Source organism: Pseudopodoces humilis, chromosome 3, assembly GCF_049639895.1.
Source record: "Pseudopodoces humilis isolate 2021_Gansu_Grassland_sample_001 chromosome 3, ASM4963989v1, whole genome shotgun sequence".
Lineage (NCBI taxonomy): Eukaryota > Metazoa > Chordata > Aves > Passeriformes > Paridae > Pseudopodoces > Pseudopodoces humilis.
In genome coordinates this window covers 50,391,847-50,414,873 of record NC_142202.1, presented here as the reverse complement: position 1 = coordinate 50,414,873, position 23,027 = coordinate 50,391,847, and the positions used below count along the sequence as shown (strand labels likewise).

Genomic DNA, 23,027 nt, shown 5'->3' with positions numbered 1-23,027 from the left:
AATTCGGAGGGAGGGGGTCTACATTCTTTCATCCCAAGGGAGGCTCCTGCTCTCCCTAGCAGACACCTGTCTTCTAGAACCGAGACAACTACTTACACAATAAAGCATAAGCCCTCGATTTTCTAAGACCGTCTCTCTATTTGATGGCAGGAGGAAAAGTCTCAGAAAAGTTCTTGTCTTCACTGATAGCAGACACAGATCCAGTGGGATGCATCTAGGATGTGATGCTCTTGACTGAAACTCTATTTTGTCCAAACAGGGCTTTTCCTATTGCTTTCAGACAACAAATACGGTCCACAGAAGTATCTGTGCAGTCCATCTACCTCACTCTTTGCCTGCTAACACACCTAGCAACAGTCACCACCCAAGCACAATCAACATATCGCCAGCAACTGGCAGAAACACAAGGCCAGACTTTGCCAGCCTCACTCAGGCAAATTTCCAATGGAAGCCAACAGCAACTGAGAAGGAGCGTGGGATTACAGGTAGTGTTGGAGCCAAAAGCTGTGTGTGCACTGTTCCACGAAATAAACATATTTCTTAGAAATTTGAGCAGTACTGGGAATGATAGGGGGATTGCTGAAAAGCACAACTATGACTTGATTTCAACTGCAGCTCTTGTGATCAGGGAAAGAGAAATAAAATCAAAAACGGTGCTCGTAATCCCAGATTGATGCAATCTAGCTGTTTAACACTCCCCAGCCTATCAAGCACAGAATTTCCTCCCTTCTGCTGGGATTCTAGGGCTAAGGATGTCAGGTGAAAAAACCTCTTGAGCCTGCCAGCAAGTTCCTTGGAGGAGCAAAGTGCTCCTGAACACCTGTCACATAGCCTTTTATCAGGAAAGATTATAATCTCTTTTTTACACGAATTTGACAAAGGCAGAAGCTTATACCAACACCATTTCCACACCCAGCTAAAAAGGAGAATAAATCAAAATGTCAATGATTGGATTTTTTTTTATTTATGATCCAAAATCCTAAATATTCTTCTGACATTTTCCATTGTCTAGCTAAATTAACTTCTTGAACTATTTTTTTATAATAAAGAATAAATTTTTCACCCTATTCAGTCTTTTAGCCACTTTGTACAGCAGTTTAATTCTACACCTAACCACTCTCTTGTACAATCAATCTGGAGTAAATCTGCAGAAGTTGAGGTCTATATGCAAATTTGCTGTAATGTAAATGAGATCCTATACAGCTAAAATGAGATTATTCTGTCATTAATTTCTTATGTATATCTTTTATTTTAGACAAAAAAAAAATAGAGATGGAGAGGAAGATCAAACTACTATGGAGACAAAGCTCCACTGTCATGGGTGAAGATGCAGGCAGAGGTGATAGCAAATTGTATTGGCAGTGCCAAACTCTTCAAGGAAAAGGGTATTTCATTTTTCTCTTTGAGAAAAAAAAAAAAGAAAATGGAAAATGAGACACTGAAATTGAGGGGCTACTTTCACTCTTCATAATACTCAGAAACTTCAGCCACTCGTGACAAAGTTTCCAGTCTTAAGCCAGGCTAAAGTCTTCCTAAGTCAAGTTACCTGGGACATTTCCAAGACCAAGGATAGAGGAATAAAAAAAAACACCAGAAAGCCTCCTCTCCCCACATCTGCTTAAAATGCCATTTATCCACAAGAGTGCAAGTAGTTTCAGCTGAATGTAAAAACTCTTCCAGTCAGAGAAAGTGGTGTCATCTTTCATCAAAGTCTTTGTGAAAAATCTGGCCAAAATTTATTGACAAGAAAGATGCCATCCATTTGAGTAACTCACTCACTATAGGTCCGCTCACCACTCTCTATGTGTACTTAAGGCCATGAGCAAGCAGGATTACTTGCCTTGTGACCATGACTTTGAACTTTGAACAGCTGTTTTGTCTGTGGAGTCAGAATTGAGGCTAGAAACCTCCTTTTCTCACCATACTTTCAGAGTGGGGCTCTGTGTCCAGTTAAAGCACTCCCTTCCTAACACAGGCAGCACAACAAGCAAAAAACCAGGAATTGCAGGGAAGACACAGAGTGACAGTCAGCTAACTGGGAGAGAAACCAGTGTTTCCATGGAAACACACAGAACACATGAAAACAGAAGCTGGGGAGAGAGGTCCATCAGGTGCTTCACTGCTGTGTATATGTCTCTATGTATGTACATACTTATGATATATATTACCCTATATATGCACCATGTACAGTTTCTCTTCCTCTGCAGATAGAATTAGATAAAGAAGACAATAATTTCCAGATACAGCCTCTTGTTTTACCAGTCAGCCCATGCTGACCTTCACTTCAGTGGATTGATCTGTAGCAGTTGAGTTAATACCTGGCTCTTGTTTGTATGATATCCTTTTTATGCATAAAGGCCTGAGGGAAGTGGCTGGTGATGAAAGGACTAAGAGATCAAAAACTGGCAAAAGGGTGCCAAGATGGAGGAGGTAAACTTGAAGGGAACAGAACAAGTGGGAAGACAGCAAATGAGGTCAGTTGGTAGGAAAGGAGCTGGCAGGTGTCCGTCTCAGGGAAGAAAGGCTGATGTTCCAGCACCTTCACCTGGTAGATCCTCCCCAAGTATTCAGTCTGTAGCACCCCACAAGCACAGCGTGCACCCTCTCAGGTTCCCTCATCTCCTGCTCTCAGTGAGGGCTGCACTGAGCAGCTTCACACACACTCAGCGAGAGCTCAGTTCGCAGTGAAAACATGTTATTTCTCACAAGTCCAGAGATGCTGAGGTGGGAGTGTGCCTCTGCAGCCCTCCTGCTCCAGCCGGGCTAAGGTGCAACAGGATGCTCAGCTCTGTCAGATGGATTTTTAGTACCTCCAATAATGGAGATGCCATAGCCTCTTTCCATCTTCAAATACACAATTAAATGCGAAGTAGTGGGGAAAATCGTATCTTTGAACAAGCAGTGAGGTACCACTTTAGCCTTCAGCTTCCTCTAAGAAAAAAAAAAAAAGAAAAAAAAGAAAAAAAAAAGAAAAAAAAAGAAAAAAAGAGGGTGTGCAAGAGCATCCCACTCGCGTCTTACGGCTGTTTCGAGGGAGAGTTATTAATCAGTGAAAGCACTGAGGGATGCAGCAGAAATCACCCCGCAGCTTGGAGACGGTGTCACGGCGGGACCCCGGAGCAGCGTTGCCGGCTCTCACAGCTCCCCCCGCCCGTCCGCACGGCCCCGCAGGAGCGGCACGGCCCGCCCGGCTCCTCCTCCCACCTCCTGCCCTGCCCTGCCCTGCCCTGCCCGGCTCGGCACCCTCTCCCGCTCCCGCTCCCGCTCCCTCCCCCTGCGCGGTGCGGGGCGCCCCGGGCCGGGAGATGCGGCCCCGATGGGCACCGGGCTGCGGGTGCTGCTGTCTCTGCTGTCGCTGCTGTCGCCGCCGAGCCCCGCAGCGAGCACAGGTGGGTACCGCGCATCCCTCCCCCGGCTGGGAGTGCCAGCCGCCGCTCCGCGCCGAGCTGGGCTCCCTCAGCCCCGGAGCAAGGCTCAGGCGCTCCGTGCCGTGCATGTGGTGTTCTCGTGGTTTTGGCTGGAGGAGGAGGAGAGCTGAGTGTTTCTGTGATGTTGCTTCATCTTTTCCTTTTTCTCTGTAATGAAGCTGGAATTCGGTTTTACGAAGCTCTGTACCGATTTTGCTGTCAGCGTTAAGTTGATAGTGTGCTCTTGGGATAGTTATTATACCCGTTTGGGTAATTCTTCAGATACCTTTGATGTTTGTCGGTTCCTTTCTACTTGACAGGCACCACCCTGAGGAGTCTAACTGAGCAGTCAAGAGCTAGATTAAAACAAAAGTCAGGGTGGGGTTTTGGCAGAGATGCTCAGCTCGTGGGTTCGTGTCCTGAGTGGCTCCAATCCCTTCTCCCACGTGTTGACTGTATCATATGGTGGCAGCCACGCATCCAACTACCAGAGACAGAGGGAGCAAAATAGGCGGCAGCAGGAGTGGGCCGTGGGAGCAGCTCAAAGAGCGAGATATCTTGGCATGGACAAGGATGTTTCCCAGTGGGAATGAGTTTATAAACTGTAGCCTGGCATGTGTGTGTTAAAATCATACGTTATTTCTTTTTTTCCTACATAAGTCCTGTTCAAAAGCAGAGCAAGGCATTGGAGGGATTAGCAGACCTAAGAAACCTACTCTGCCTTTGTGCTTTTGTTCTCTGCTGCAAGTGTTGCCTCCAAAACTCAACCTAAATGGGAGTCTGTTCCCATGTAATTCCACAGCAAAACTTTCTGATCTTGTGAGAGCTGGAAGGTACTGAGGAGAGTTCTTCATACCCTAAATGCCTCTGAGCACCACTAACTACTGTGTCCCAGTTAACTCTTTTGACAAACTACTCCAGCATGCATCAGTGATTCTGAGTTGCTTTCAGAGGTACCAATGCCAGCTTATTTTTAAATAATTGACCACATAATTTTCATCTAAGTCCAATGGTGATCAGTGCAAGTGTTGTGGAAAATCTGTACAACTGGCATTCAGTTACGCTTTAAAAAAAAACTTTAAAATGTGGTTACTACCGGTTTTGATTCCAAAGAAAGTTTAGAAAAATGTCAAGGGGGTTATGCTGCTTTTGTCTAGTGGTTGTTCAAGGCAGGAGGGAATCTGTTTGCACATTCCTGAGGTTTTAGCTGGACATGATTTCAGGGTTTTGTTGACAGTCAGCAATACCAGCATGGAAGGGAGAGCTGTGCCATTCACTGAAGGCTTAGACCTTCCATTTTCATCTTTTTCAAGATGAGGCCATAAATGTTACTTTAATTAATCTCTAGCAGTATTTTGCTAATAACAGAAGAAATTATATGAAGTGTAGAACAGCGCTCATGTGCTTTCTCTGAAGTGACATGATAGGTAGAGAAGTCCCTTTTGGATACTTTGTTCCTAAAGAAGGAACCAGGACCCAAGTGCCACATAAAGCAGTTTTACAGCAGGACTTTGCAGACTGAGAATCTTACATCTTACAGGATCTCTCCTGTGTCTGTCTCCTTGGGATCTCTTGTCAAGTAACTTTCTGAACTCCTTAGCAGAAGCCTTTAAATGCTAAATTATAGCTTGAGCTTTGCAATACACCTTTTGTTTTCACTGTGATGTGTTAGTGGGCATTATTTTACCCTTACTGGGTTACATCTACTGTTCCAGCAGTCTCTGACTGCATTCTGTTTTCAGGCTCTGCTGTCTATGAACTGTACCTAACAAACAGACTATCTGAGCAATGATAAAAATTTCACTTGTCATTGCAATCAGGGTTTTTATGAATTGGTTTCACTCAACCCTTTAAAAATCTGTACTGTAGAACAAATAAAAAAGTGCAGAAATGTGAAATAAAATGGAAAATTAATTTTTTTAATCAATGGGATCAAGAAATGTTCGAGCATGTTCAAGCACGTTCCTCTTTATCACATGGAGGAGTTTAGCTATTTTTGTGAGGAACTGATAAGGACATAAAGGAACAGCCTGAATTTTCTAAGTGGTAGACTACTAGTCTATTAGCTTACCAAGCTTCATCTTAAATCCTTCTGCTTGCATTTATGGGAGGTTTCTCTAACCACATTCCTCTGTAGTTAGAGAAATCTTGAAATCCTTGGCCCATAGAGTCCAGTCTCTCTCTTGTAGATCCATACAGAAGAAGGAATGCACTGACTACTACAGAGTGTCCTTATTCTGAGGAAAGGGAAATGAGCCTGAATGATGTACAGCAAAACTAGAAGCATTTTGATTTATTTAAGGCATATTTTATTATTTTCATTCAGGTAAGGTATGTGATTTTGAAGCAAATCTCCATCATTTCTCTTACTGTACTTTTGTCTGTATTGTGACACAGTCTTGGTACTCGATTTCTTCTGGATTAAGCTGTCCTTGAAGATGTGCTTCATCAGTGTATCTAGTGCAAGTACAGCTGGTCCAATATTAAAATTCAAAAACCTGAAATGTATATAATGCAAACAAGTTTTTTTCAGTATAAACATTTTAATCTAACAGACCTGCTTTTTCTGGATTGCAGTCTTTGCTAGCATACATCCAGCCTTAGATCCCACTGGAGCTGATACGTGGCTATATCAACTACATTTCATATGATGCAATCTTGAAAGCTTCCCCTTTTTAATGTTTTCTAATAACTGTGTAAGTTTCTTGCTCTGCATTGACACACCTGATTCAATTTACATCTTTCGTATTCCACTTTGTCATATTTTTAGTAATAAATAGTAGCTTGAGAAACAGCCTCAAGCCTCCCTTTAAGCAAATTTTGATGTGGTTTCTTTCATAGTCAGTAGAACTGTACTGGAATGTACAAAACATCTATTTTCATGTTGTTCTGGGAAATACAGAATAAAAGGAAATACAAATACAGAAATTTTAAAAATTTATTAACATTATTTTAAAAATAAAATACAGAATAATAGGAAAAACAGTGTGGGGGGAAAAAAAAGTAAAATAGAATGATTTTTTTAAACTCTTGGCTTGCAAATTTTGTGCATATAGCTTTTGTATAACCTACTATATGTCTATATACTTTGCAGGATTGAAATACATGTGTGTTGGCGATAATCTGTGTCCTTACCAGACAGAGCATAAAGCTTCAGTAGTAAGAGTGGAAGTATAAGGCGGGTGGGGGTTGAGCTTGGTGTTTTTACACAGTATTTCCTCACTCTCCCCTACTGTGAAGGAAAAAGGAGTAAATGTAACATAGAAATAAATAAAAATTAATATTGGCATAAGGAGAACTGCAGTATATGAAAGAGTGTCATGTTGATATAGCTGAAAGGCTCCTCCTTACCTTCTCATCTCCAGCTTCCAATATCATGCCAGGCAATTCTAGACAACACTGCGATCTAGCCCTTGTACATGGCTTTGTGTATGATTCCTCAACTTAACAAGTTCTTATTGCCTGATAATTAGAGATTAAAATGGTTAAAGGAGGCAGTTCATTCCATAGAGGCACTTCCAGCACCATTGGGATTTGTGATTAAAGCCCAAAGCTTACATGTGCATTGCAGTTCCCTGTGCAATCACTCAGGTTCACCACTGTAGCTGATAACCATTCCTTTCCATGGCTCTTGCTGTCTAGTGACCTTTATAGTCTTAATTCGAAGAGAAACAAGTGTTTAGGACAACTCAAGTAATTTGTCTGTGTGTAGTTCCTGTTTATGTTTTACAGTTTTGGATTCTACAGATTTCTTCTGATTGAGTTCTCCCCAAGACATCTTATTCATCATCTGCAAGTAAGAGAGAGAAAAGCCACCTCTTATGAGCCAAACAAGAGCTCCCATATTTTAAGAAGCCGAACTTTGTAAGAGCCTGAATTTTGGAACTCAGGACCACCTCTAGATAAAAATTTATAAAAGCATACAGCTCTTTTCTTTGTACTTGGTATGCCGGTAACTTGGGATATTGTTTAGAGGCACCTTATTTCTGTTCAGAGTCTCACACCAGTGGAGGGGTGCCCCAGGAGTTCTCTGCAAACAAATCCTTCCCAAAGGCATTGCCTGTGAGAGATGAGGTATTACAAGCTTTCTGGGAATGTTGGTCCTTCCTCTCAGATTTCAGGTGCAGAAGAAGGTGTTCAACTTTCATCTTCTTAGGACTGCCTTTCCCTCAGAAAGAAGGGCAAGTGCTTATCCCCCATCAATGTTATGTTCAATCTCCTGTCCAAGGCAAAATATGGATTCAGAAATGTGCATTTCATTAATTAAAATCGTTTTGATTCCCAAGAAAAGCAAAATCCCTTTTCTAGAGAAGCCATCAGTAGGTCACAGAGCAAGGAGCAACATCTATTAGGCAATAAATATAATGCTGTTAGTTCTAATTGGACTGTTGTTGCCTAATAGCTGTTAGTCAGTGCTGAATGATGGAAGCCAAACAATTTTGGCTCAGTTTATATGTAAAAAATAGATATGTTATGTAAAGATGGATTAGGACTGTATCAAAATGTAGTATAGGGCAATTTGGCTGATAACTGTCACAGAGCATCATTTTTACAATATTTCAAATAGAAAGCTTAACTTTTACATACTTTAAAAAACAAACGTAAGATGTCAGAGGTATTCTAACTAAGCTTGCATTTTCTTGGCTGTTCAATGTGATTGATCTAAGCAGTAATAAATTGGTAGTGCTAAACATGTTCTTGGTAGAAAAGAAAAACCCCAACATGAAACACTGAACAGTCAGGAAATTTTCAGAATTTATATAATTTCAAAACATCTGTTTTAAAAACCAGCTATCATGTCATGGCATTGTGTCACCACTAATTTTAAAATTAGTGTAGTGCTTTTTGGCAAAAAATGATTTTGCATGCCAAACTTAACAAAACCTCTTTCCGTTTTAAATTAAAAAACAAAACAAAAAGAACCAAACTGGAACCAAACCAAACCATCAAGCACAAAACAACTCAGTCAGATTAGAACTCTGAAAGTCTTGAAAGGGCTGTGGCTAATTTTAGACAAGCGCACCTTGAATTTCACTCCCCTTGTTTGCTCGTTTCAGGCCAGTATTGGTCACTCAGAATTAATAGAAAACATACCTACGATAACTTTTGCCTGCTGGAGTGTATCAAGCAAAGGTGTTTGCAGCAGAGCATGGGGAAGGTGGTGGGAGCTCTACTCCTGTACTTACAAACTTTCAACACAGTGGGAAGAAAATTCAGTTTATTTTATTTCATACAAGTAAGCAAAAAGGATCAGGTATCAGCTGCCATGGTCTTCTCCAGCTGTCTCCTAATAAACCTTCAATGGACCAGGAAGACTTTCTCCTCCTTTCTGAAGCTGGGTATTTCTGGACCGAGTCTGAGATGTTCTTTGACCAATCTTTTCTTTACAGGTGTTTTTTGTAAGTTAGGACATGGTTTGGATAAATAACAGCAAGGCTTCACATGGAGGAGGAGAGCCTGTCAGGGCAAGTCATAGCTTCAGTCCCACTTCTGTATCTCCTGTTCTTCAGGCTGTATTTCCACTCACACTGTGACGAAATTACCTCCTCAGGCTCACCTGTTTCCAATGGCATTCTGCCCATTTCTTGAAAAACAAACCCCACAAGCCCCAGTTTCATCCTTCTTTCCCCACCTTTTTCCTCAAGTTTTTCCCTCTGCTGCACCACCTGGTTTTCATGCAGTCTTATGTTTGCCTTACTGTCCGTCTTTCTTCCCCCTGTGCCCCCTCTGATGATGGGAGTGACAGGCTCCTCTTGTGGGAGAGCAAAAATCGTGCTTTGTGGTTAGCTCGAGGGCTGCTATGACTTGAACAGGAAATCACCTCTGTGCTCCTCCCCTCATTCCCACCACTGCCGCTCAGGTCAAAGGGTTTCACTATCCTGACTTCATACCTGGCAACAGCAGAGTTCCAGCAAGCCACCATGAGCTGAGCTGTAATGGTTCCTACATACCTCTCCTCTTCCTCCTGCTCCTCTTCCTCATTATTCGGTCTGCTGAATTCAAGTCAAAAAGAATCTGCACAGAAAAAAGTGTCCAGTATCACTTAATTTTTAAGATGTTTACTCATTTGTTAAAATTGTTGCTAAGATGATAAGTAAGTAATAAGTTTGCTAAAGCGTATTCCTGGCTTTGCTGGGTTTCTCTTCCTCTGTGTAACTTACTATCTCAAATTTTGGCTCAGTCCTCCTGTTTACCACTTGGTGCACTCCCTTGCATTCCTGCATGGCTGGTGCCAACTTGCCTGGAGCTGGAGATGTGCCAGAAAAAACATCCCCAACACTCTGCTTCTGAGGGACACTGAACATGATGCTAAATGGACATTTGCTCTGAGTATGACCATTTTTATTTTTATGTTATACTTAGATATGTGTTTGAAGAACTATTTTTCACTGAGAACAACATAACAATCAAAACACGTGAGCTGAAGGAGGAGAGAAAAAAATGCCTCACAAATGAAGAACAACAGCACAGAAGGAGTAAACAAGATGTCATAGGAATATGATGGAAGTTACCCAAAGTTGAACTGAAAGACTAAAGAAAGAGCATTGGCTTAGAGCATTCATTGCCAGAAGCAGTGTATCCTAGATTGATCCTTAATTGCTTAATGCTTCACTGGTGGGTCTAAGCTACCAGTGGGAAAAGGCAAATCAGGGACTCAGCCTGTTTGCAAGGCTGTCCCCTCTCAGAGGTGTGGAAGTGGGGGCTCAATCCATGGCAGCTGCAAATGCTGAGACACAGCCACGGTGATGCCCACAAATTCAGGACCCAGCACAAAGGTTTCCCCTTCCATTTGAGGTGCTCCCAAGGACCACTTTTGTATAAGAAAATATGACCACAGTTGAAGCCAAAGTCTCTGCTGTTGTCAGAAAAGCAGTTCCTCTTTTGAATTCTGAGATGACTGTAGGGGAGGAGTTACTGGCTTTTACTGCTATGGGTAGCAAGACTGAAGCAGTAAGGCTCATCTCATCATCATTTCTATCTTAATGCTTTCCACATCACACACTGTTTTAAATTGTATCTTACAGTTGTCTAGGGGGTTCTGTGATCTTCTTTGTTGCTGTATTTGATTGGATAATTTGTTGTTTGCACCTCTGTGCCACGCCACAGTAAAATACAGCAGAAGATCACTCCGCTTGAGAGGGCTACAGTAAACAACAGTGGTTGCACAGGAGGCACTTGGATACCAATAGGTCAGCTTGCAGTGGGTCCTCTGCCTTCTCCCCAAAATTTTTTGCCACTGCACAGAAAAAAACAATCGAAACTTTTTTGTATTTATATATTCTAATGCTTTGCAGCTGCTGTGTTACCCAACTGAAGTGCAAAGCTAAAAAATCTGTTTAGAGCCAGAGGACGTGGGTAGTGCAGCTGTATTTGTTCTTCAGGCCTGACATTAAACACAGCTGTTTGTCACCAAGGCAGGGGGAACCTTCTAGCAGGTAAAACACAGATACACTGAATGGGTAGTGGTTGTAACGTGGAAATTGTGTGTGTTTACCTTTGTGTCTGTATGTATGTGTCTGTGCACATGTGTAGATAGATAGATAATGGCTACAACCAGAACTGAGCTTTGAACAGACTTGAGCAAGGCATGTACTTGGCAGGGAGCTCTATGTGATGGAAATGGACCAGGTTTTTAAAGCTAGGCAGTGATTTCATAAAGAGAAGATGAAGCACCTGCCATGCAGATTTTTACTCATGCGAATAATCTCACTGACGTCAATGGGGTTTTTCACTCACATGCAAAGGTGTTTTCAGGCTAAGTCACATCTGTTTTGGAGAGTCTCGCTATAGATTATTCTAAGATCAGGACTTGGCTGTTCCTTGTGGTGGTGAAGTTTGCAAGCCTATATTACTGCTTTATTTCCAGTCCAGGTATCAGTCATGAAGATATAAACAATGATATTACTCAAGGTTTGATTTACAGCCTTTCCAAAGACAGTAATAAGGATTCAATTTTTTTCCATGCAATAAATAAGTGAAACGACTTAGTTGTACTGAAAAGTGAATGACAGACATTGCTAGCAATCAGTGCGGCAGACTAAACCTAGCAAAGCAACATGTGTGACTGATTTCTGCTCCTAGGCCACTACAAACTGAAAATGTGCTATATGACACCCATGCCATTAATCCTGATAAATGAAAATGAAATGAGAATATAACTGGATGTAATGTGTTTAAAGACTAGAAATTGAAAGACTGAAGACAAGTTAAAAGACAGAAACATGCAGCTGTTGCATATACTTGAATCCCTTACTGACTGATAACCATGGAACATTCAAGCTCTATGTATGATCTATTCTTTATACATGCCTTCTGATACTATTGATCACCAAGTAGACATGAAGGAATTTATTCTTAACTCTTCCTGGAAACGTAGGGGAGTTGGTAGTTCTATTCTTGTTTTACACGTGCAGAATTGTTAGGTATAACTAACTTGCACAATTTATTCTAAGGGCAGGAGCCCTTTAATAAAGGGGTAAAACCAGAAATAGAAACCAAATCTCTGTTTTTGTATCTCATGGAAACTTAACGGTCTCAGTCCCTTTGTCTTCTAAATCTCACTGAGCTGGGGGTAGGTAGGAGCACACCAGCAGTGTTGTAATACCTTAGATCTTGTAAAGATACATTCTGTGGCTTCTGCATACTGAGATTGGCTCCTCTGCTGCAGTTAGTATTTCTGTTTTGAAATTTCATTTACCACAGCAGAAACCACACTGGGAGGAAGAAATTAAAATTTTTTTAAACAACTAAAAATGTCAAAGAGCCAGTTTAAAAATATTTTAATGTAACAGCCAAACACATGACTCTTGCTACTTTAAAATGTGCTTGAGGAATATAGATGTTTTAAAATAAGGGTGGACAAATGTCGAAAGGCAAAAAATTTCTCAGCTCTCCCGGGCAGCTTCATCTTTACATTTGGATTCACTTAAAGCAATTGCAGAGGACATTTATTATAAGGGAACTTAAAACATTTTATTTTCTAGATTCTTTATCTCCCACTTGGAAGCAAGTGTTAGAATAAGGCAAATTCCTGGAGGATCACTTGCCTCTTTTATATCCCCTGGCATCCTGGAACTTTTTTTATGTTGCTACAACCAAGTTGAGTTCTTACAGGCTGAGTGTCATGGGACATTTCTGTATCCAAGTATCAAGGAAATGGGACTTTCTACTTTTTGTAAATAGATAAGCTTGCCCTAAGGACTATACCTGAAAAAAATTGTTCTCTGACTAGAAAATGTAAGCCGCTGAACACTAAGTGCTAGAGATAAAAAAGAGCAACATTAGAAGTACCTTCCATAAACAGTGTTGTGATCTGAAGATACAGATGCATGCATATACCAGTACAGCATTAAAGAGCAGCTAGAGGCTTGGAAAACCAAGAGTTTGAACTGAGACAGTTGGAAGTAATAGGTCTCTACAGAATTTCAAGGAGATTGTTTTAATAAATGTATTGAAGAGAAAAAAGCTTTTACGGTTTGGCTCAAAGACAGATAGAAGGCTGCACATTAATCAGGAAAATGGTGGTGACTTTTGCTTACAAAAGCAACAATATGTTACCTATATAGGAGGATGAAGACTATTGCCCTAGTAATAACAAAATATACTACAAAAATACCCTAAGGTCTGCTTACAGAAGTAACAGCTCAAGGACTATTCATTTGAACTGGTTCCCACTGTTCCCACTGTTTGTGTTGATATATTTTATTTCCCCTTTTCTTTGCCTCATTTTGTTATCTCAAGAGCTAGAATTGCATTCCTGGAGTTTAAAGGGTTCTGAAAAGTCCTAAAAAACCCACAGAGTCGCTTTTCTTCTTCCTTATTATGCTCCTGCAGCTACATGTGATGGGAAGTGCCTTCCCAGCAGTGGCAGCCTCAGAGAAGGCTGGTCTCAGGGTTGCTCCCCCCAGAGCATGGCAGGAGTAGCGGAGGCTTGAGTCATAACTTTGAACTTGAGATTCTTCCCCTGGGCCCACAGGGTCCGTTTTGCAAGCAATTTAGCAATGTGGACAGACACCAGTCTGTATTAGATTCGTATTAGATTAGAACTGGATATTAGAAGGAGCTAAAACTGCGTTTTTAAGATACCCAAATTTGCCTATTTATTAATTTCAAAAGCTTGTGCAATGAACAACAAGTTGGATGTGTGACCTTACAAGTAGATGTTTGCTTTTGACTCTCTGGAGAATTAAAAGGGATGGTCAAATGACACTGGGGCTATTGTGATAACCCAGTCCAATTCTCCAGAGTAAAGTCATACTTCAGTTTGTAAAGCTATTTGCAGTAGATTCTGTGTGTCTTTTTTTTAAATGTCTGGTTTGCCTTTTAAAAATCCACTCAGCTAGAAGAAGACTCTAGTGAGGTATTAAGGATACTTTTTAAATTTTCATTGTTAAATTTTTCTGATACTTAAATACAGTTGCAATTTTAAAAATGTGTGTCTCTTCTAGGCCAAGCTTTTCTAGTTTTAGCTTCCAATCCCTGGATTTCCATGCCTTTCATAAATAGTACAGCCATTTGTGCTAAAGAAAAAACACACTCATAAAGATGGAATTTGAGATAGGTAAGGACACTTATAAAAAAATTGATTTTCCATAGCCAGCCACATTATGCTTTGAATGCTAAAAATAGGGAGAATTTATGACTTTAAAAAAAATAACTGTCTATTTGGCTACTTTTGGGAGTGTATGTATTTGCTGATTCTTAGTGTGTGTTGTTCATCTCTTATTTTTTTTCTCAGGAGAACTGTATTGTTCTTTGCCCAACCCTAGGAATGTCCATTTTGAATCTGTAAATATGAAGAATGTCCTTCACTGGTCAGCACCAGAAGGCACAGGTGATGGAGTACTCTACAAGGTGAAATATGCAGTGTAAGTTGGCTTGTTTATCTCCCACTGACTTTTATTTTAGCGTTTTAAATAATAATTCAAAACGAAAACCCAACTTCATGCAAGGTAGTGCTGATATAAAGTAAAGAAAGAACTAAAGTGTGAGATAGACTTTAGCAGTGTGTTTTTTAACTTCTGCTTCTGGCACTGTTTACTTCACACCAAGTTGTGTAAGGAGATGTTCTTCCTATGAAAGAAGTGTAGGAAGCAACAGTCTAATACTGTGGAAGCTTTCAGAGGCATTCCTCCTAAAATGAGAGAGAAGGATAAAGAAGAACTGTGCTGAGCACTGGTATCTGTCCACATACATCCTCTGTACACTTCTAAACAGATATAGAGATGTATGATTCAATCAATATTAATAATACCCAGTATGTCATTGCTCTTTCCTGACAGACCCACTCCCCCAGATTTCTTCTCATCCAGCAAGCCTCTCTAGGAGAAAATCCCCTGATGTTGCCAAGCATTGTACAAAACCAAGTAATGTGGTTGGAATCAGGCTCTTACATTGTCAAGGTCTGCACCTTAGTAGGGTGTCAAGGAATTTGTATGAGAGCCAGACTCCATTTCCTTTATTCCTGCTGAGAGAGCACTGTGTCATTCTGAAGGGCAGTGATAGAAGTTTGGCTTCTAAACAGGTATAGCACCATTGTCACAGATTATGTAATGTTCCAAATCTTTACCTCTAATATTTACACTTCCCTCAATCTAGGAACATTTTCAGAACAGTAAAATGAATGTCAATCTCTAGAAATTTCCTGTAACTTGAAAGTGCTCGGTAGTTACAGAGTAAACAACAATTATTGTTATGGTTTAGGAATGGTGTTCTCCAATTCAGTAGTTCTGCTGAATAAAACATGGTGCCACTCACTTCCCCTCCAGCTCCAACTGGAAGCACAAAAGACAAAGATCACAGATGGAGATAAGAACAATTTACTGGAAACAGCAATGAGATAAGACAATGAGCAGTGACAGCAGCAATATTAACGATAAAAATGTACAAAAGAGAGAGTGCAGAGCTTGACCTGACCGCAGCCATGCCACCCAAACAGCTCCCTTCAGTCAGGTCCAGTGTTACTGCACTGCTCCATCCACCACACTTCCTGCACTGGAAAGGAACACCTTTCTTCTTGGAATGGAGGGAGAGTTCCTTTCCTGTGCCTCTGGCAGTGATGGAAGATGGTATTGAATAACAGGATTTTGGCCATGCCCACACAGCTCCAGGCTCTATCCCCTCATGACTACTGCAAGAAATAAACCCTGTCCTTGGCCAAAACCAGGACTATTGTATGGGAGGTAAAGTGTTCAGAGAGAACTGGCTGCAATGACTCTGTAGGGCCAGCTGGTCCATGGAGAGTCTGCAGCCATAGGTATGGCCATCTTTCACACTGAGCACAAAAACACTCATGTGCCCACCCAGGAGAGCAAGGCCTTGAGGTAGGTGGAAAATGCTGGTGAGTGATCCAGCAGTCAGGCAGAAGCTGCCACACACCCTTTCTAATCAGCAGCCAAAGGGGGAATTCTTAATGTGAATTTAAGGAGCAGGACCTTCTGAGTAAATCCGAACAGGAATTTTCCAAGGAAATCTTGGTTTGTTCTACCAGTGTATAAGAGCTGCTCAGTACTGAGGCATTGTTGGTAGCAGATATATGTCCTTTTTTCAACTAGAAGGGTTTTGAAGTTCATTGTGTTCCAGTTTAGTCTTTATTTTAAACTAGTAAACGAGGCACCAGACAGGAATGAGTAGTCTCCTGTCATTCATCTTGGAGACGCTGAGCATCATCTGTGTCCATACTTGAGGATGAGTCACTGACCATTCCGACTGAACACTCTGTTTCCATATAGTTATCCTGTCTCTGTTATTGTGTGTTTAGAATTTAAGCTAAAGCTGTGGAGACTGAAGTTGAGAGATCCCTGGTCTCCACAGGCAAAGCTTGACTTAGATTAGTATCACTGACATCCCAGTTAATTTCATCTGGCTTCTTCTGGGTAGGGCCTAATCTGATTTATTTTTCATTAAAAACTTGTGGAAGTTTTGTGTTTCATCTCAGCTGAAGCTGGGATTCCTTGAAATTTCAGATTTCTGCTAAACATGGAAACTGTTTTATCACCCATAATAAAGCAGAGAAAATTATCTTATGAGGTGACAAATATAATGGAAATAGATTTTGTACAGCTCCTTCCTCTTTCTTTTCAATATAGATACGGTGTTGGCAAATGGATTAGAAAGCCAGAATGCAGGAATATAAACAGAACATGGTGTGACCTCTCCAGTGAGACCTCTGACTACGAAGAACAATATTATGCAAGTGTTAAAGCATTCCTAAATGGGACATGCTCTGACTGGATGGAGACCACACGATTTAACCCTCTAACAGACAGTAAGGAGAGCTAAGCACACAGCCAGATTTTCAATGGCCTTGATTAATAATGTGTGCTCAGACTGCATGCTCCTTCACAGTGTATGATATTTTAATTCTAGCATGAAGTTAGTTGCTTCACATTTATTATTTTATTCTGCTCTTGACAGAAGTAATTGTAATAATAAAATTGGAATTTGGATATATATATATACACATATATGTATATATATATATAGTCTGGTATATACTGAGTTCTTAATAATGTTATGGTAAAGCCTTACTCAAGGCAAATAAAATCTGTGGGACATTCACAGTATAAATAGTTCTTATTTTGAAAAGGTTTTACTAAACCAGTAAGTAAGCATACTCTAGAGCCCAATATTTCTTATCTGTGCCAGATAATCTAAGAACATACTGGTAATTCAGCCTATTTTAGTAAACTCAGTTTTGAAGTTGTTTATCCTGTAAAGTCACAGGGGTTTCTTGTCAAAATTCCAAGTCAGTTTTCACTTTCTCACTGTAAAGATCCCTGTAGTTATCTGATCAAATAATTTTCTACCAATATAAATAAATTATTCAAAGCTCTACTTAGACTCCCCCCAAACATTGCAAAAATGTAATATGATGGATTTGATGAGAACTGGTCAAACCAGTGTGCCTCTGCTGAATTTGACTGCTTTTTGTATATGTTCATTTTTCCAGCTAAAATAGATCCACCCATGGTAAGTGTATCTTCTACTGACAGATCTATTTTAATCATTTTGACTGCTCCTGAGAAGTGGAAGAGAAGTCCTGAGGAAGAATCCATATCTTTGCTTCAAGTGTATCCTGGCCTGCAGTACAATGTGTCTGTCCTCAATAAAAAAACAAAGAAGCGGGTAAGCTTTGAGAAGGCTGTGGAACTGCTCCTATTAAATCTGTGCTCTGTGCTTCTTGAAATGCCAAGATTATCAAATGTGTAGTAGACAAAAGTGATTTGGTTGGTTGTATTTGTTTGGGGTTTTTTGTTTGACTGGTTTGTTGAGGGTTTTTTCACAAAGGTGCAGGAAATATAAGAATTACTTTACTTTGGACTCCCAGGTCTACATAAATCCTGTTACCCTAAGACTCCTGTCTTGTCCAGAACATCCCAGTCTGAAATATTTTGTGGAACCATACCATGTGCCTGTCATCAGTTTGTGTGTCAGGACAGGGCTGGAGTGATGCTTTAGGTCTACTGGAATATCAGCACAAGAATGTGGGCCAGTAGTGGCCAATGGTCCTGCTTCATATGAAGCATGAAATTGTTCAGTGGTGGTACAAGCATCTTTAATTGGAAGAGAAAATAATCAGAGAGGATGTGACTTAACAAGTAACTTGAATGTTGATCGCATTTGGAAAAAAAGGATGCAGCTGGCAGCTCTTAGAGTATCAGTCTTTCTATAAAATGTGTGTGCTCATGACCTTTCTGTATCTCAGGAGTAAAAGAGGGGAAAAATATTTTCTAATGTCTTCCAGTGGTTCTTCTCCATCAGCAACAAGACCTTGGTTGTGCCCTGGTTAGAACCTGGAACAGCTTATTGTGTCAGTGCACAGGTACATGTCACCACACCACTTTTGGACAGTGACTTTTCCAAAGAACAGTGCATTACTACATTGAAAGGTATGTGTGAGGCGAATTCAAAAAAAAAGAAGATGCAAATTAAAAAAAATCATGGTGATTGAATTTGTGAGTTTTTTATGTATCCATTTTTTGAGAGTGATAATTAGCATGGTTTCTCCCTTCTCCGTGCACTTCTACCAATGGAAAAAACTGCCTCTAATAAAGCATAGCTGGGACTGACTGCAAAGTACATCAGTACCCCTGAAGAAAAGTATCTGCATTCTTTGAGTTTTAGTGCATGGAGAATGTTTTTCTCCTTGAATGCAGCTTGGGAATGGCAGAGCTGGGTCGATCTGAAGTTAGCAACAGGAGAACCTAAGGGAAATGTTGTTACTTCTTTTTAGAATTTAATTTATCATTTAGACAGTAATAATAATTGTCCTTTTGCTCAAATATATATATATTTTCATTTCCTGCAAATTCCTTGTTTATCTAAAACATTTACATTCCGTATCCAAAGTGAAATGTGGTGAATACACATATTACTGTCCACATACATTAAAAAGTTTCTTGTTACAATGAAAACTTCTGTGTTATTAACAGATAAAACAGAAGATGAGACTATAACAATCACATTTGGATATATTATGCCTACCATACTGGCCCTCCTTTTTATTTCTGTGGCGTGCTATTGTGTGCACAAGTATATTCACATCCACAAACAAAAACATCCAACAAACCTGGTAAGTGTCTTCTGTTGCAGGATGTCACTGCCAGCCTTGGCACTCACAGCAGAGCTGTGTGTTTTTCAGGGTTCCAAGCAGGCTTGGAGGAAACTGGCTAGCTCCAAAAAACAGCTCTGGTTGTCACTGAGATCAAGAGAAGAAAACCACATTGAGGGTTATTAAATGCAAGTAAAAACGAGTAATAACTCAAGTTTGCAATGATCAGAACAGAGCTGTTGGTTTGGGAAGAGTCATTGCCTTAAGCAAGGTCTGAGGTGCACTCAGCAAGGTTTGTCAGGGTGTCAGAACTCCATGAATTTATCTAAGATGACACACTGTGCAAAGTCAGTTGAACAAAAGTTATTAATTTGTTGAATTCAGAAACAAAAAGGGAAGACAACTGAGTAGTACAGAAACACCATGATGTTTTCTTGGACCATTACTGGGTATTACCAGACTTTTCCATTTAATTGTGTTTGTGAAAGATTTAACACATGTGCATCATACAGATAATTTAACCTGGATTTCAAGAATACTTTGAAATATTATACCATTCCCTACCACCCAAAATTGTATAAACAAACACATTCTATTATTTAGACAGCTCAAATACACTTTTTTCAAAAAAATGCTCACAAATTTCTTAATGCTACAAAATTGGTTGATTTTTAGAAAGGATATATAAAGTCTATGAAATGTTACTGATTTCCAGCTCATGAGCTCAACAGAACTTTCTCACAGGTATCTTTAAGCAAGTTGCTCAACCATAAACATGCAATTATAATAATGAATGAAGACTTCAGTGTTAATCCAATCTGTGTGACACTGGGGATGGGAGATACAAGGGAAGTGGTTTCTACATGCTGATCTTGCTGATGAAGACTAGAGGAGTGCAGAGATGACAGGGGAGGACAGAGGGACTGTGAGCTCAGGAAGGGCTCAGAAGTATTGGAGTGTGTTCAGATGTGCATAGAAACACCTTCTGCACTTGACAAGGCACTGGTTTTTTCTACAGAACTGTGGTTTGGGTTGGTAGGGGCCTTCAAAGGTATCTAGTTCAACCACTGTGATAAGAGCAAGGACGTCTGCCACTAGATCAGGTTGCTTAAAACCTCCACTCAACCTGACTTTGAGCATTTGCACTTACAGGGAGCGTTGTTGCTCACTTATAGGGCAACTTCTTGGGAAACCTATTCCAGTGCCTCATCACCCTCACAGGAAATAATGTATTCCATGTATTCAGTCTAAATGAACCCTCTTTCATTTTAAAACTATTGTCCCGTGTCACTACAGGCCCTAGTAAAAAGTCTGTCTCTGTCTTCTTTATGTTTTGTTCTTGGGATGCAGGTCATGGTATGGGGAGATAGCTTGGTCTCTTGGGGAGCTAACAGGACAGAGCTCTTTAAAGTCCAAGAGCATGAAGGGCTACTTAGTGAAAAATTCCCACTCAGTAGCAGACTAAACTCCTAACTCCAATAGCTTTTTTTTCTCTAATAAAGATGTAATTTGAATGCTGGGATTTTTTTTAAGTTCCTTGCACTTTGTAATGACCATAATGGAGCTTCAATTTTATTTCTCCACCTCTGGATTCAGTCAACATTAAGGTAACAAATGAATATAGACCTGGTATTTTAATGATGCTCTCTGGCTTTCCCACCATGCAAACTGTTCCACATGTGCCCCCTGTGTTGCTGGAGGGACATGGAATAAACTGTTTGTTTTGGTCCAGCACCTCTGACCTGTGCGACCTTTCAGACTACTTGGTACATCCATTAGTGGTCTTCCATTCAAGCTTGAAAGCACTGAAATGCACCTTCTGGTTGTTTTTCCTATTCACTCCACCAGTGCCTACACAATGTTGATTCCTGTCAAAAATTTTACTGATTTCAGAAAGATCTCTATTGTTTAATTTGATGATTTTGTATGGACTCACAAAAGCAGCCTGTGGCAGACTGCACAGTGCAGGCTCTGTACACTGTGCTTCAACGTGATGTGTAGCTCCCTCTCTGAAAGGAAACCTGGTATTATTTTGTTCTCTGTAAGTTACACATTAACATGTTACCTGACACTTGTGGGAACTGGTTGTGACTGCACTTTCTCTTCACTGGTTAAAAGGAGTGGAATAGATTTGGTAATCTTTGGTCCAAGAACAAAGACTGATGTTTTCTCCAAAGTTACATGAGTTTATGCTGGTTTGGAAACAAAACCCACATTTGACAGAACTGTTCAAACCATAATTTTGACACGGGGAAGGGGAGGAAAGAGATATTAAAACTAGCCAAAATAGAGTTTTACTTCAGATAGAATAAAAAAAGGGGAGCATATTGACACTCTTGAATGTTTATATGATGAACTTTCTTCTTCCCTAAGTTGAAATAACCTCCTAATAAGGTCTAACATATTTTAAAAATATAAGATGGTGTAAGAAGCAGCAAGATGGTATTTTTATTATACTTCACTCAAAATATTTCTTCCTTTCTAGGTATGGCAGTACACTGACAAATGCAAGGAACAAGTTTTCATACCAAGTGAAAAAATAGTGCTCAACCTTATCACTTTTAACGTGGATGACTGTAAGGAATCCAATCGTCTATCAGAAAGGAAAAGTCCTCATTATAACACTGTTTACAATGACACTGAAGGGAAGGATTTGCTTTCTGAACAAGTCCTGAAAGCAAAATATTTGCTTGATATTTCACGTGAAGAGATTTCACTCAAAGAAGGTACTTTAATGGAAGGGGAGCAGACTGGAAACAGGGCATTTCACGGCCAATCTGGAACACAGAATACCTGGAGAGATAAAAATGCGGGGGTTGTAGAGTATGAGCATGATGTAAGGGCTGAAGACTTCAGTCCTGGTCTGAAACTAGAAGAGAAGTTTTCTGTCCCCAGGGGGCTACAGGGTGAGCCACAGATTGCTTTGGAGGACTTGGTTGATATGGAAACAGGACAGCCATACTCCCCCCAACTAGAGATAGGGGTAGCAGGCCTTTGTTTGGGACAGAAGAAAGAGGAACTTACTTTGAAGGTGATTGATGCAGCAGGTGAATTGCCAGGTGAGACCCATATCAACTTCATGGACCTGGATACTGAAAAATCTGGGCAGACATCCTATCATAAGCTGGAAAAAATCACAAGGGGCCTCACAGAGAAAGGAGATGTGCACACCATTTTAGTTGATTGGGATCCTCACAGTGGAAGACTTTATATTCCTACCTTGTCCAGTGTTGAAAATCAGGTGTGTGAAGGAGTATTCAAGTGTGATGATCCTGACAAAGAAGGAATTTTGCTCAGACTCTGTGAGAAAGAGGTATCTAGTGAATCATCTGACGACCAAGAAATGTATCTCCTGCAGTTCAAGGAACAATGGGGACTTCATGTAGAAATGGAAGAATGAAAAGTAATTTTCTAAAATATTTAAAAATGAAAAATATTGTTTATTTTACTAAAGAGAGTGATAGACTCAGGGGAACAGATATGTTTTAATGTTTTGAAGTTTCTGGAACTGTCACTGTTGAACAATTTATTCATTATATGTTATTTATAACAGTTTCCAGATGTGATATAAATGATTTTTTATATCAGTCATTACCTCTTGTGTAAAATATGATTGTTGTGGAGTTATATTCTTTTTTTTTAAATAAAATAATTTTAAAATAAAGAAAAATAAAAAATATTTTAATATAAATATTGTTACAGAGGATGCTCCCACCTTGCAATTCCTGCATAAACAAGTTACCAGCATTTGAAAGCAGTTACTTTTAGGGGAAAAATCCAACCAAACAAACCCAAAAACTGGGAAAAATTGTAGGACAAAGGGGTTCAGTGAAATGCCTGTAATTGTATTGGCTGGGCCATGTCTCGGCCAGCCTTAGACACCGGCAGTAGAGCATCTGTCTGACTCCTCTGTGTCTGCTCCTCTCCCATGACTTCAATGGCAGTGTGGCAGGACCAGCTCAGAGGGAGAGGTCTGCCCCAGACACACCATTGCTTCCAACACTCCACACTTGCTGCGCCACACCAAGGAACTGTTCCTCTGGGCTTGCTTTTATTGCCTGATGTCC

The 23,027-nt window shown here is 40.3% G+C and overlaps 1 protein-coding gene across 2 annotated transcripts; it reads left to right on the top strand.

The window, feature by feature from the left end:
- The first annotated feature begins 3,262 nt into the window (after positions 1-3,262).
- IL20RA (interleukin 20 receptor subunit alpha) lies at positions 3,263-22,578 on the top strand. 2 transcript variants are annotated; one of them, XM_005518467.3, is made up of 7 exons: positions 3,263-3,389; positions 14,146-14,275; positions 16,496-16,674; positions 17,359-17,534; positions 18,154-18,298; positions 18,842-18,981; positions 21,446-22,578. In XM_005518467.3, exons 1-7 carry the CDS (start codon positions 3,317-3,319, stop codon positions 22,358-22,360), a joined length of 1,758 nt encoding a protein of 585 aa, XP_005518524.2. In that variant the 5' UTR covers positions 3,263-3,316; the 3' UTR covers positions 22,361-22,578. The 2 variants fall into 2 exon arrangements, with proteins under 2 accessions (XP_005518524.2, XP_087909305.1); XM_088053179.1 differs by lacking the exon at positions 3,263-3,389 and adding an exon at positions 10,798-10,843.
- Positions 22,579-23,027: the final 449 nt, after the last annotated feature.

Bases quoted from the DNA above. Each gene is read 5' to 3' on its own strand.
- IL20RA (XM_005518467.3), top strand. From the start codon at position 3,317: ATGGGCACCGGGCTGCGGGTGCTGCTGTCTCTGCTGTCGCTGCTGTCG. The intron at 14,276-16,495 runs GTAAGTTGGCTT...TTTTCAATATAG, and splicing joins TACAAGGTGAAATATGCAGT to ATACGGTGTTGGCAAATGGA. The intron at 17,535-18,153 runs GTAAGCTTTGAG...AATGTCTTCCAG, and splicing joins ATAAAAAAACAAAGAAGCGG to TGGTTCTTCTCCATCAGCAA.